The sequence below is a fragment of the Drosophila sechellia genome, chromosome 3L (assembly GCF_004382195.2).
Source record: "Drosophila sechellia strain sech25 chromosome 3L, ASM438219v1, whole genome shotgun sequence".
NCBI lineage: Eukaryota > Metazoa > Arthropoda > Insecta > Diptera > Drosophilidae > Drosophila > Drosophila sechellia.
The window spans coordinates 106,103-118,444 of NC_045951.1; the positions used below are offsets into that span (position 1 = coordinate 106,103).

General features: G+C 37.6%; 2 protein-coding genes across 5 annotated transcripts in view; one reads left to right on the forward strand and one right to left on the reverse strand.

Moving 5' to 3' along the window:
- Positions 1-1,617: 1,617 nt before the first annotated feature.
- LOC6610129 overlaps positions 1,618-12,342 on the reverse strand; it is a 63,968-nt gene continuing 53,243 nt past the window's right edge. For all 4 annotated transcript variants that reach the window (XR_004361686.1, XR_004361687.1, XM_032717646.1 and 1 more), the window contains one exon: positions 1,618-3,109. The gene's annotated coding sequence lies outside the window, so the exon portion shown is untranslated. The remainder of the gene's footprint in view (positions 3,110-12,342) is intronic.
- On the forward strand, positions 6,069-8,113 carry LOC6610127 (probable G-protein coupled receptor Mth-like 8). The gene is made up of 6 exons (XM_002034701.2): positions 6,069-6,573; positions 6,629-6,785; positions 6,887-7,078; positions 7,136-7,354; positions 7,413-7,770; positions 7,824-8,113. Exons 1-6 carry the CDS (start codon positions 6,070-6,072, stop codon positions 7,870-7,872), a joined length of 1,479 nt encoding a protein of 492 aa, XP_002034737.1. The 5' UTR covers position 6,069; the 3' UTR covers positions 7,873-8,113.

A 12,342-nucleotide genomic window follows, 5' to 3' on the forward strand; every position in this document is an offset into this window, starting at 1 on the left:
TGACCAACGTTAAGTTGGTTTTCAGTAGACACCCGCTACTGATTATCATCACAAAAAATTAACAAAAAAATTATATTTATAGAGACAGCAACAAAAACAAGAAATGATTATAACAAAAACAGTAAAACAATTTCAAGCAAAAAGAAATCAAGAGAAATTCTTTTTAGCTGTAAATGTAACTTGTAAAATTAATTTTAAACGAAATGCATACAAAAATAAACAAACAAAAAACAACAAAATCGTTAGATTATAGAAAAAAAGAAAAAACGTAAAAAAAGAATATATATAAAGAATGATATATATATATATATAATATAAATGTAAATGTGTAAAGGAAACAGAAAATGCGTAAAAAAAAATAAAAGAGATTTCAAAGCAAAAATAACACGTTTCATTTCTGAATTTTTTACAAAACACTACCGTGCTAAAGTCGTGACACGGCCAGAAGAATTCTGCGATAACCCATCTCTAGAACATAATATTAATGCTGTAAAAGGTACTGCTCACAATACCCTGTGTTAGTTTTGCAACGAAATTGGCCAAAACTCCAAATATGTAAATTCGTTTCTTGAATCAAAATTGATTTCACCCCAAAAATTCCCTCTACAAGTAACGGGTAAATAACAGCGCTGTTTTGTTTCATTCGATGCTGCGATCTGACACCTGCTGAGCTTTCTGTTTGCCTGGTGTCCGAAACAAAAAAACGACTGACAAAATAAGTCCCGGACGGCTGAAATTTCCACGAAATCGAAGAGGTTTCCGATTTTGAATACCAGACAAACAGAAATCCCAGTAGGAAGCCAACAAATCGGTTTTTATGCTTGAAGTAGAGATGCCCGCGTGTAACTGATTTTTTTGTCACGTACCCAACAACCACATGGAATATTATAATTATTTCGTGCCTATCGTGACAAGTCGTGAAAGCGCATCTAGAACAATGCGATTGCGCATCTCTGATCTGCCTTTTGTTGCAAAGTAACGGTATTGCTCCTTAGAGCTCGTTTCCTATTGGACACAATGCAAATGGCAGCCATCATGGAAAATATCAGCTGTTTTCTAAACTCCGGCGCAAGCAGGTGACACCTCCTTCTGTGTTTTCTGGTTGCCTGGTGCCTCCAGTCCAAAAATTTACCAATGTTAAGTTCAATAAGCGGATGTATAAGAAATATTATAAAACTCAACCATTAGTTATTAGTAAAAGAAAAGAAATAAGTGCCGAAAACAATTACGCGAGGGTTTAAGGCAACAAATTAGAGTGTCTACGGGTTTAACAGCGTCTAGAACAATGAGACTGCGCATCTCTGATCTTCCTTTTGTTGCAAAGTAACGGTATTGCTCCTTAGAGCTCGTTTCCTATTGGACACAATGCAAATGGCAGCCATCACGGAAAATATCAGCTGTTTTGTAAACTCCGGCGCAAGCAGGTGACACCTCCTTCTGTGTTTTCTGGTTGCCTGGTGCCTTCAGTCCAAAAATTTACCATTACAAAAGGGAGAAAATGGAATGGAATGGATATTTTGATTTTGAAGCAATAACAAGGAATTTCCTAAATGGGCCAAAGATCAGTAAAATTCCATGACACTGCAGGCCCAACAAAGTATAATTAATTAGTCCTGCTTAGTTTTCATATTTTTCGTTTTATTTCTGAGTCAAGCTAAACGTACACTCCATCAATCGACATTTTTAACTCTCGTAATTGTAATTTTTATATTTATATACATGCATGTATATATTATAAAAAAAAATGCGTCTGTTTGATTTTGTTTTGGATATTCGCATAAGTCTGTAAGGAGGATAAAACAAATGGTTGCGTGCTCTAACTGTGGTCGAGATTTCGTGTGTGTTGCACAAATTTTCACAGGGGAAACTAGGAATATGCCTCATACATACATACAAAAAATGAACCAATCATCGCTTGATTGCATATATAACTTATATATTTAATAATAATAATTATCATAATAATAATAGCTTAAATATTACAATACAGAATGCAGTTATACAAAAGTACACAAAGAAGCAAATCAATCGGGAGTAATTGCTAAACATACATACATACATATATTGGATGTGTTCCAGGGCAAAGAAAATAACTGTTCGTAAAGGAAAGTCTCCAAAGCTTTTCAGAAACGTTAGTGTATCATTCCTCATTGGTTTTTTGTTGTTAATAAATCCCTACACATTTGCTTTCGGTTTAGAAAATTACAAAAATTGCATTAAAAAGTTGTTTCGATTCACTTCGTTTACCATTAATAATTGGAGATATTTTTTGTTTTTCCCGTTTTCCTCTGTTGTTTCTTCGCTAGGATTTTAAGTGTTTCATACTTTAAACTATTTAATATATATATTTAAATATATATTTAGATATATTTATAAAAAGCTTTTCTGTGTGGTTTCTTGTTGGTTTGTGTGGTTTGCATTTTGCTATTAAACTTTAAAATATTACAAAAAAATGTATGCGTATACATAATTAAACAAGAGAAATATTTGTAGCAGCAAGTTTTAAATTGCATAATTATTATGGGCTTCTTTAGGTGTCTACGATTGATTATATTTAATATGTTTAAGCTTTAGCTTCAGCTTTAGGTTTTAGTTTTAACATTTTATTATACGGCGGCAACACAAACATCGATAATTCAAAAAAAGTAACTAAAAATAAACGACAGAATTCGTAAGTTGCCTGTCTGTGTGCTTTTCTTTTGATTTTTTCGAAAAAAATTTGTTGCCTAAATCATATATATATATTTATGTATATTACAATGCAAGTTAACTTGGATTATGGATTGGAGTTATGAGTGTGGCAAATAGTATTAATATCTGTTGCTGTTCGTATGTGTACTGGTGTTCTCAAAGTTAATTAAATTGTATTAACATATGGTTCTGTTCGCCATATCCTATCCTGTGTGTTGGTGTTATCCGTGTGGCCGTTGTTGTGTTCCAAGTTGTTGCTGCTGCAGTTGTTTGTTGTTCATCGTATGGTTGTTGTCCGTTGTTGTTATTCATCCTACAGCAGTTGGCAGCAATGGGAGTTGGGCTTCGGCGGCTGTTTCACGTCCGTCTGACGTTGTTTTTTACGCGATGAAATATCCCTGATTAGATCATAAAATACCTAGACGCATACAAAGAATTTATTAGTATCTCATTTTGTGCAGCATTAGATCCTTATAATTATTTTTCAGGTAGTGGGGTTAAATCGTTTTTCTATAAATACAGAAATTTTGAAAAGTAGCTATAACCAAAGTAGAAAAGATCAATACGAAAGCAAACTTTAAAAAGTTACCAGGCGAACAAGGATTCCAGAAGGTGACCAACGATAAGTTGTTTTTCAGTAGACACCCGCTGCTTATTATCATCGCCTGGTATCTAAAATCGAAAGATCCAAAAATTTTGCACAAAAATGCGCATTTTGTATGCCAAATTGAGAGATTTTTCGGTTTAAATTACCAGGCGAACAAGAATTCCAGAAGGTGACCAACGATTAGTTGGTTTTCAGTAGACACCAACTACTGATTATCATCGCCTGGTATCTAAAATCGAAAGATCCAAAAATTTTGCACAAAAATGCGCATTTTGTATGCCAAATTGAGAGATTTTTCGGTTTAAATTACCAGGCGAACAAGAATTCCAGAAGGTGACCAACGATTAGTTGGTTTTCAGTAGACACCAACTACTGATTATCATCGCCTGGTATCTAAAATCGAAAAATCCAAAAATTTTGCACAAAAATGCGCATTTTGTAAGCCAAGTTGAGAGATTTTTCGGTTTAAACTACCAGGCGAACTAGAATTCCAGAAGGTGACCAACGTTAAGTTGGTTTTCAGTAGACACCCGCTACTGATTATCATCACAAAAAATTAACAAAAAAATTATATTTATAGAGACAGCAACAAAAACAAGAAATGATTATAACAAAAACAGTAAAACAATTTCAAGCAAAAAGAAATCAAGAGAAATTCTTTTTAGCTGTAAATGTAACTTGTAAAATTAATTTTAAACGAAATGCATACAAAAATAAACAAACAAAAAACAACAAAATCGTTAGATTATAGAAAGAAAGAAAAAGCGTAAAAAAAGAATATATATAAAGAATGATATATATATATATATAATATAAATGTAAATGTGTAAAGGAAACAGAAAATGCGTAAAAAAAAATAAAAGAGATTTCAAAGCAAAAATAACACGTTTCATTTCTGAATTTTTTACAAAACACTACCGTGCTAAAGTCGTGACACGGCCAGAAGAATTCTGCGATAACCCATCTCTAGAACATAATATTAATGCTGTAAAAGGTACTGCTCACAATACCCTGTGTTAGTTTTGCAACGAAATTGGCCAAAACTCCAAATATGTAAATTCGTTTCTTGAATCAAAATTGATTTCACCCCAAAAATTCCCTCTACAAGTAACGGGTAAATAACAGCGCTGTTTTGTTTCATTCGATGCTGCGATCTGACACCTGCTGAGCTTTCTGTTTGCCTGGTGTCCGAAACAAAAAAACGACTGACAAAATAAGTCCCGGACGGCTGAAATTTCCACGAAATCGAAGAGGTTTCCGATTTTGAATACCAGACAAACAGAAATCCCAGTAGGAAGCCAACAAATCGGTTTTTATGCTTGAAGTAGAGATGCCCGCGTGTAACTGATTTTTTTGTCACGTACCCAACAACCACATGGAATATTATAATTATTTCGTGCCTATCGTGACAAGTCGTGAAAGCGCATCTAGAACAATGCGATTGCGCATCTCTGATCTGCCTTTTGTTGCAAAGTAACGGTATTGCTCCTTAGAGCTCGTTTCCTATTGGACACAATGCAAATGGCAGCCATCATGGAAAATATCAGCTGTTTTCTAAACTCCGGCGCAAGCAGGTGACACCTCCTTCTGTGTTTTCTGGTTGCCTGGTGCCTCCAGTCCAAAAATTTACCAATGTTAAGTTCAATAAGCGGATGTATAAGAAATATTATAAAACTCAACCATTAGTTATTAGTAAAAGAAAAGAAATAAGTGCCGAAAACAATTACGCGAGGGTTTAAGGCAACAAATTAGAGTGTCTACGGGTTTAACAGCGTCTAGAACAATGAGACTGCGCATCTCTGATCTTCCTTTTGTTGCAAAGTAACGGTATTGCTCCTTAGAGCTCGTTTCCTATTGGACACAATGCAAATGGCAGCCATCACGGAAAATATCAGCTGTTTTGTAAACTCCGGCGCAAGCAGGTGACACCAGAAATCCTCTCCCCCACATCCTGTTGCGGAAGTTTATCTAGTTGGTGTTCAGCCCCGCTAACTTTTACCGGATGGCACTCTTGACGATCTTGTTGCGGAAAGTCTGCGCAGAGAATTCGACAGGATCAAAATTTAATATATTTAATAATTTAAATATAAATTATTTATTTTAATATTATTTAAAATTTAATAATTTTAAATGAAAATGGATTAGACATCATCGGTAGCTGCTTCTCTGTTTTTCTTTCTTTTAAATTAAAATACGTGGACTGTAAATGTCCAGTCTAAAATTATGTTTTTACCAAATATACAACCTACATACTTAGTAAATTCAATTCGGAAAGTCCAAAATGTTTAGGTATTTTATTTGAACAGAAAATATAGTGCATTAATGGTAAAAACTATTCATTTAAATAAAAGCTGTGTTCGAAATAATCGAACTTCCACTTTTGTTCTTGTAAACAATATCCGCACGTTTCTCGAAAAGTGGGTGTGCATCGTGCCGAGCCACAGAAAAGCACGACACACTACCTTCGATTAAGTTCGCTGGGATTTGGATTTCGTTCACAGTCCAAGTTTGGATCATGCTATGAGCAGATAATTATCCGATCACTCAATTAACGGCTCGCACTTCATGCACCCTGTGACGTCATCAGTACTTTACTATTCGGTGCCTATATAGTCTATTTCGTTAAATTTCGTACACCCTACATTTCGATACGATTTGATTTTCGTTTGGAAATTGTCTGAAGGTAAACAAGCATAAATTGAACGCTCAAGCGTAAACAAAGCGGTTTTCGGAGCAAAATACACATATCGTCAGTTGAGAAAGTCTCTCAAATGGCGCAGTTCTACATTTTTGGAGTCCTCCTTATTCTTTCTGGCTTGCACTGCTCATGGGGATTCCACGAAGAGACACATTATCCGTGTGCCTTTATCGATACGGCAAACATAACGGGGAGCTACGGCTTGGATGGCCCATTTGTGCACAACTGGACGGTGATTCCCCGTCACTTCGTAGCCGTGTACGACTTTGTCATCAAGAATGGCATCCGCATTCCGGCAAACAGGCATCTCAGAGCCTGTGTCTGTAAGACCAAACCCTGTGTACGGATTTGCTGTTTATGGGGAGAAATCTACGACCTGGGGAGGAGGCAGTGCTTAGTCCCTGCGGCCAGGGTGTCCAGCCTTCCCTCCCATAGCCACATGGAGGTGGAGTTGGGCAACGGCAGTCTGCGGCTGGTGAAACTCCAACCCCGCTTTAGCATCCACGTGGAAACACCGTGTGAGCACATGAAAGCCGTAACCAAGGGATCGGAGTACGTTCACTGGACACTTCATGAGGTGGGTTTTGATATAAACCTTTCATCACATTAATGGCTTAACACCACCTTTTCAGAACGGAACCATCAGCCACCGAGGTCACATATTTTCTAAGCATTACTGCTTCACTCCGCTGCTCCACCGGAACTCCACCTGGGAGTGGCAGCCATTGGCCTGTGCACCAAAAAAACTATATTTCGTCTTGGGTGTGCGGGAGTGGACATACGCTATATGTAAGTAGCAAGAACGAACATTTTTCCAGCAACTTGCAGCGATTCATTATCATCATAGTTGATAGTCAGAATTTAATTTACACAGCGTATTCACTTTCCAGGCCTCTTGATAGCTATTCTATCAATGTTTATCGTGCTAATGGTCTACCTTGCGTGTTCGGAAATGCGCAACAGTTTCTACGGTGTGGCCATAAAGGCGTACACCATCTGTATGATCTTGGGATATGCCCTCCTGGCATATCTCACGCTCCACAACCCAGCAAATCTCTCAAATGCGGCTTGTCGTATTCTACGTAAGTGGTAACTTTGAGTATCCTGCGATATTTAAACATTCCCTTCTTTCTTTTTAGCAAGTTTGGCATTGATGAACTTGGTGCTTTCCTTTTACATTCTGAGCTTTATTGCTTTTAAGCTTTACTTGAGCTTTTATGGAGTTGTCTTCACAAAACTGATGTTTTGGCTAATATTTACTCCCATCGTACTGGTAGCCGTGGGCTGGTCTTTCTTTGTGGGTTTCAGTTATTACGGCTCTAGGCTAATCTTCGGAGGCGATACATGCTGGTTTGATCGTAAGTACTGCCAACCCATGTATTTTTTTAATCATTAATTGGCATTCCACCTCGCTAGCACGCAATTGGTCCATTATGATATATTTGTACGCTCCTGTTTTCGTGGCTTGCGCCATTAGCGGTTTTTTCTATGTCCTAAGCCAGATCTACATCCGTGATCAGCCAGATATCGAGACGGAGAAGAGCTTCGAGTCCATCGAGAAGAACCGCTTCAGATCATTTTGGAAGTACGTTGGCTACACGGCAGTCGTATGGGTCGTTTGCATATGCTCCTTTGCCTTTAACTACTACTGGGAAAACAGATCGCACCTTAACTACGCTGTAAGCTTCTGCATGGCCTTCCACGGGTTTGCGGCCCTCTATGCGCTGATTGGAAAGAATCAGCAAATCCAAAACTTTTTGCGGCGCATAGATAAGTAAGTAGATAACTATGAATTTTAAGTACTACTGTTAATATATACTGTTGCAGTGGCGAAGATACTTGTGAAAACTCAGTTCCGCTCTCGAGTTTTGGTTAACTTTTCTTATTGTGCCCACTGTACCGTTAGTGTAACTGGAAGCAATTAAGTGTATCGACAATATCTAAGCAATGTTTTTAAAATCACTTATCAGCATATACAAAAACCATGTATTTTAAATGTAAAATTTGGTAAGATGTGTGTAAAATATATTTGCAAAATTTGAATTCGATCAAAATAGTATACTTCTACCCCTTAAACAGAATTACAATAATAAAGATACAATTGTTAAATATGATAACAAGTCCCAACAATCTACGATATTACAACAAAACATGGAATATACATATTTAAGCCATGTGAAAAAAATAATAGTTCAAGAGCACATAACATATTCATATTCTAAACAGTTTTAGCAGTTTTCTTGAGTTTATGCCTCCGACAATTGCGCACTAATCCACTTTTATCCTTCCCCATTCTCGAGTTCCAAATTCCTGGACCGTGATCAAGTGTCCCTAGTCCCAGACTTATTCCAAGTCCCCAATTCACCGTACCCTATCCGCATCGCCAAGGATGGTGTTCCTCCCCGATCCCTCTATATTATAAATGCGGGCTGATTTTAGTTAACATCAGAGGTCAATGGCCGCGAAACAGACACAGAGAGAGAGCTGGCCAGAGCCACGAGAGCTCCATCCTGACAGGGGGCTGTTAAAAGCAAGGAATCAAGTGGAAAGTTGGTGGTGCTCTTTTGAAGAGGCTTCGCAAACTTTCCCCCTCTCTATCCACAGAAAACCCCACCCGAGTCGGAGCACACAGTCCCCAATTCATTTTCATGCCGATTCGGCTTCGGGTTTTGGTCCTGCTCTTTTTTGGCTGGGCGTACAGCAGCAGGACTCGGAGTACACACTAAGAGAGGTCTAAAAATATAGAGACAGACAAGGAAAGCAGATGGATCGATAAAATGTAGTAAAAATGCTCGTAGTAATGGAAGCTGGAAATAACATGGCACAAACAGGCGCCAAACTGCAACACCATCGCCATCCTGACGTGCGCACTGGAAAATCACGAGAGGTAGGACATGTTTGGCGCGTTTTTCTTCTGCATGTGTGCGAGTGCTTTGTTTTGTTTAGACACGTAATTAAAAGTAAAAAGCCCATATTGACCGCGCCCGGTTTTGAAACCACCCCATCCTTTATACCGCATAGATTGTAGTATATAACTACTATATCTTCCACTACCCATCATATTTATTTCCTGGCAACAGAACCAATATGAAAATTATATACTAAATGGATATATTACATTTAAACGATATTAGACAATCCATTAAATGGCTAATTGGTTGCGGCTTTATGATCTTACCCGTAAAACCATTCTCATGTATGAAGGGTGGCATTTCATTTAGCTGCAATGGCAATATCGATATTGGGAAATGAAACCGATTTCCATTACAGAGGCAAAGATTTAGAGCATTTTTTATGAAAAAAAGAAAATAAACTTTTAAATATTTAACACAAAACGCTCTTATAGAACATTAAAAACTCTTCCACATAGCGGAACATCCGTTCACTTTCGGTCCCTCCAACGAACAGTTCCTCCACCTCCTTATAAACTCACTCCCTACCAATGATCCAAACCCAGACATACCTGAAATATTTCACATAAAAGGTACGTGTGTAAAGCAAATGCACTACAATAACTTTTAATTTACCATTTTCAAAAATGTATACCTTGAGGAGTAATTTATGCCCATAAATGTCTCCAATAAGTATTTAACCACTTTTCCCAAAAACCCTACTAAAGTAAACGCCCGAAAAGTAGGAATATAATTTATGAATTTTATACAAGAGATAACGGTATTTCCTCTACCATCAGAATGATAATAAAGAGAAAATAAAGACATTTTTCAAAAGTGTAGAGTATCCAAAATGTTATGGGCATATAAATAGAAATTAGCAAGACAATTAATAAAACAAGTATAATTCAAACAATTTTTTATAAATGCGGGCATTACAGTTTTGTGCGGTTTGTTGGTTTAAAGTGAGCGGTATAAACGGGTTTTCGGCGTTTCGATAGAAATTGGCAAGACGAATACTAAAATTAAAAAAAACAATTTTTCAAATTGTGGGCTTTGGGTGGTTCGTGAGCGTTACCTTGGGTCGAAAACATTCTTAAACAAGAGGTTTTTCTTGCAAATCAATGGAAATTTTGAAGATTATGGGTGAACAAACTTGCGCTGCGTCTTTGTCTCTAGAATCTGTATGCTCAATTTCAACCTTCAATTTTTTTAGTTCCTGAGATCTCGACGTCCATACGGATAAACGGACAGACGGACATTGCTAGATCGACTCGGTTAATGATCCTGATCAAGAATATACATATACTTTATATAGTCTGAAACGCATCCTTCTACCTTTTTAATACTTTTCTTTTACTCTACGGGTAACGCGTATAACAAAGTAAAGTCGTGGGGGAGGGGGGTTAGTATGATAAATTGAAAACAAGTCAACTAGAAATTTTTTGTCATGTGATTATTTATTTTAGTTTTAAGGTGCTTTAATGGTACAAGGAACAACATGGACCTGTTAGACCCCTGATGCGATTGCTAACCTCTTCGCCTAGTTGAGACTCTTAAATCAAAGAAAAATCCACAATTGTACAACATCCACTCAGGGCTCCCCAAAGCTGGACAATCTTACATGGTTGCGACACGTGTAAATGCTTAACACAATTTTAAAGATCTCTTTTTCAGAAGTTTTTGTTCTGCTTTCTATGGGAAATACGTCATCATCCCCTTAAGTGTGGAGAGAATTACGAGAGCAATTAAAGCTACACCGTTTTGAGTGAAGAACTCAAGGCAACCACCGCTTTATTGGTAGCTTTATCGATCATTGGTCTCTTTCTTCCAGCACTGAACAATTTTTAACGGTCGATAAAGATGTTTGTTTCGTCATAGACGGGAATCAGCCATTGGTAAACGTTTGTCCAACGCTCAATTAAGGAACAAACTACACCGCCGATGTAGCACAATGAGTCGCAGCATTCCATCTTGCAACCATAACCAAGGTAACTCTCCAACCAAAGAAGATTCGACTATAGCGACATCATTGCAGTCCAAAATTCCCATGCAACAATGTTGCAGAAGAGCAAAAGCATATCGTGCCGGCATCGGGCAGTGCAGCAAAGACAACAAAAACGGCTACGGTAACAGCGACATCATCGCGGCATGAGTGTGCGTTTTTTGTACATTCTCTCGAATTTTACAGGTTATCTAAAGGAGTATGCGCGTTTGGGTGGGCATAGCATTTATTTCTCTACCGGATTAAAGAACGAACACATAAATCATAAATACCACTTGCAGCATACACCATAAGCCCTCTTTCGTAGGCTATCTTAAAAAAACCACATGAATACTTTATTATGAAAAACTCAAAAATAATATTATGATTATAGATCCCATTTAGATAACAAAAACATATTAAAAACTTTTTAATTCCAAAAGGGTGTCCTTTGGTCGACCTGACTTTTTTTTGGTCTTTTAAATGCTTTATGCTATTGAGAATATCGTTAAGGGAATTCCAGCGCCTGGCGAACTTTTTTTTTGCGGGTCAACAACAGATTAAGAAGGGGTACAAACGAGAGGATGTGAGATGGTCGCCACTCTGCGAATTGGTAACTAGGAACATGAACCTGCACGGTATTGGGCAGCCGCCTTAATGTTGCCCTGCGGCAACAATGTTGCAACTTTAACAACGACAACGATGGCGGTACGTTAATGAAGTGATTTGCACTTTTTACCGGCTACTTTCTGGCCACCAGCGGTGATGAGGGACGAGCAATACCCGTTTCCAGGAACAATCCAATCGAGGCGGTGGGTGAAATTTATGACAGCGGCTGTGGATCATCGTGTCAGTTGTCAGAGCTAAAAAAATCCTTGAAAAATCAAATTCCAAATGCGGTTTGTTTTTTACGAAGGCTAAAAGACCTGATCAAGGAACCAATTCCGACATAGCGAGATTGAGCACTCTTCGCGAAGTAGAAGAAAGCAGAATCAAAGAAACCTCTTTCACACTCCATGGAAATAGCAAAAACATTACCTAGGAGTCCGCATCTTCTGCTAATCAGAAACTAAATTCAATCCATTAAATTCTCGTCAAAGAGCTTATAATTCATTCATACTTTCGTTGATATAAAAAGAATATAGTTATGCTAAAGCCTTAAGACATTTGCAAACCAATTATATTTAATGTACATTAATTTGTATTCGATCTAAAATCTTTTCCAATAAAGAAGGGAAGCTCACTGCAGATCTATTTGTTCAGTCAATGCCGATCGTGATCGATGCCAAATATATTGAATTTTCGGCTTCCAGAAAGCCTCTCGTATTGTTCTCGCCACTCGCACACGATTCTCCCCAAACCACGATTTCTTTTGGGATCCAGTTCTAGCTTCTCAGAAGAGCTTCAGCTTCTACCAGTTCCAGACTGAGACAAACAGGAAAACGGGAGCATATTTCAAATTTCCAATGCA

Bases quoted from the DNA above. Each gene is read 5' to 3' on its own strand.
- LOC6610127 (XM_002034701.2), top strand. From the start codon at position 6,070: ATGGCGCAGTTCTACATTTTTGGAGTCCTCCTTATTCTTTCTGGCTTG. The intron at 6,574-6,628 runs GTGGGTTTTGAT...CCACCTTTTCAG, and splicing joins TTCACTGGACACTTCATGAG to AACGGAACCATCAGCCACCG. The intron at 6,786-6,886 runs GTAAGTAGCAAG...TTCACTTTCCAG, and splicing joins GGAGTGGACATACGCTATAT to GCCTCTTGATAGCTATTCTA.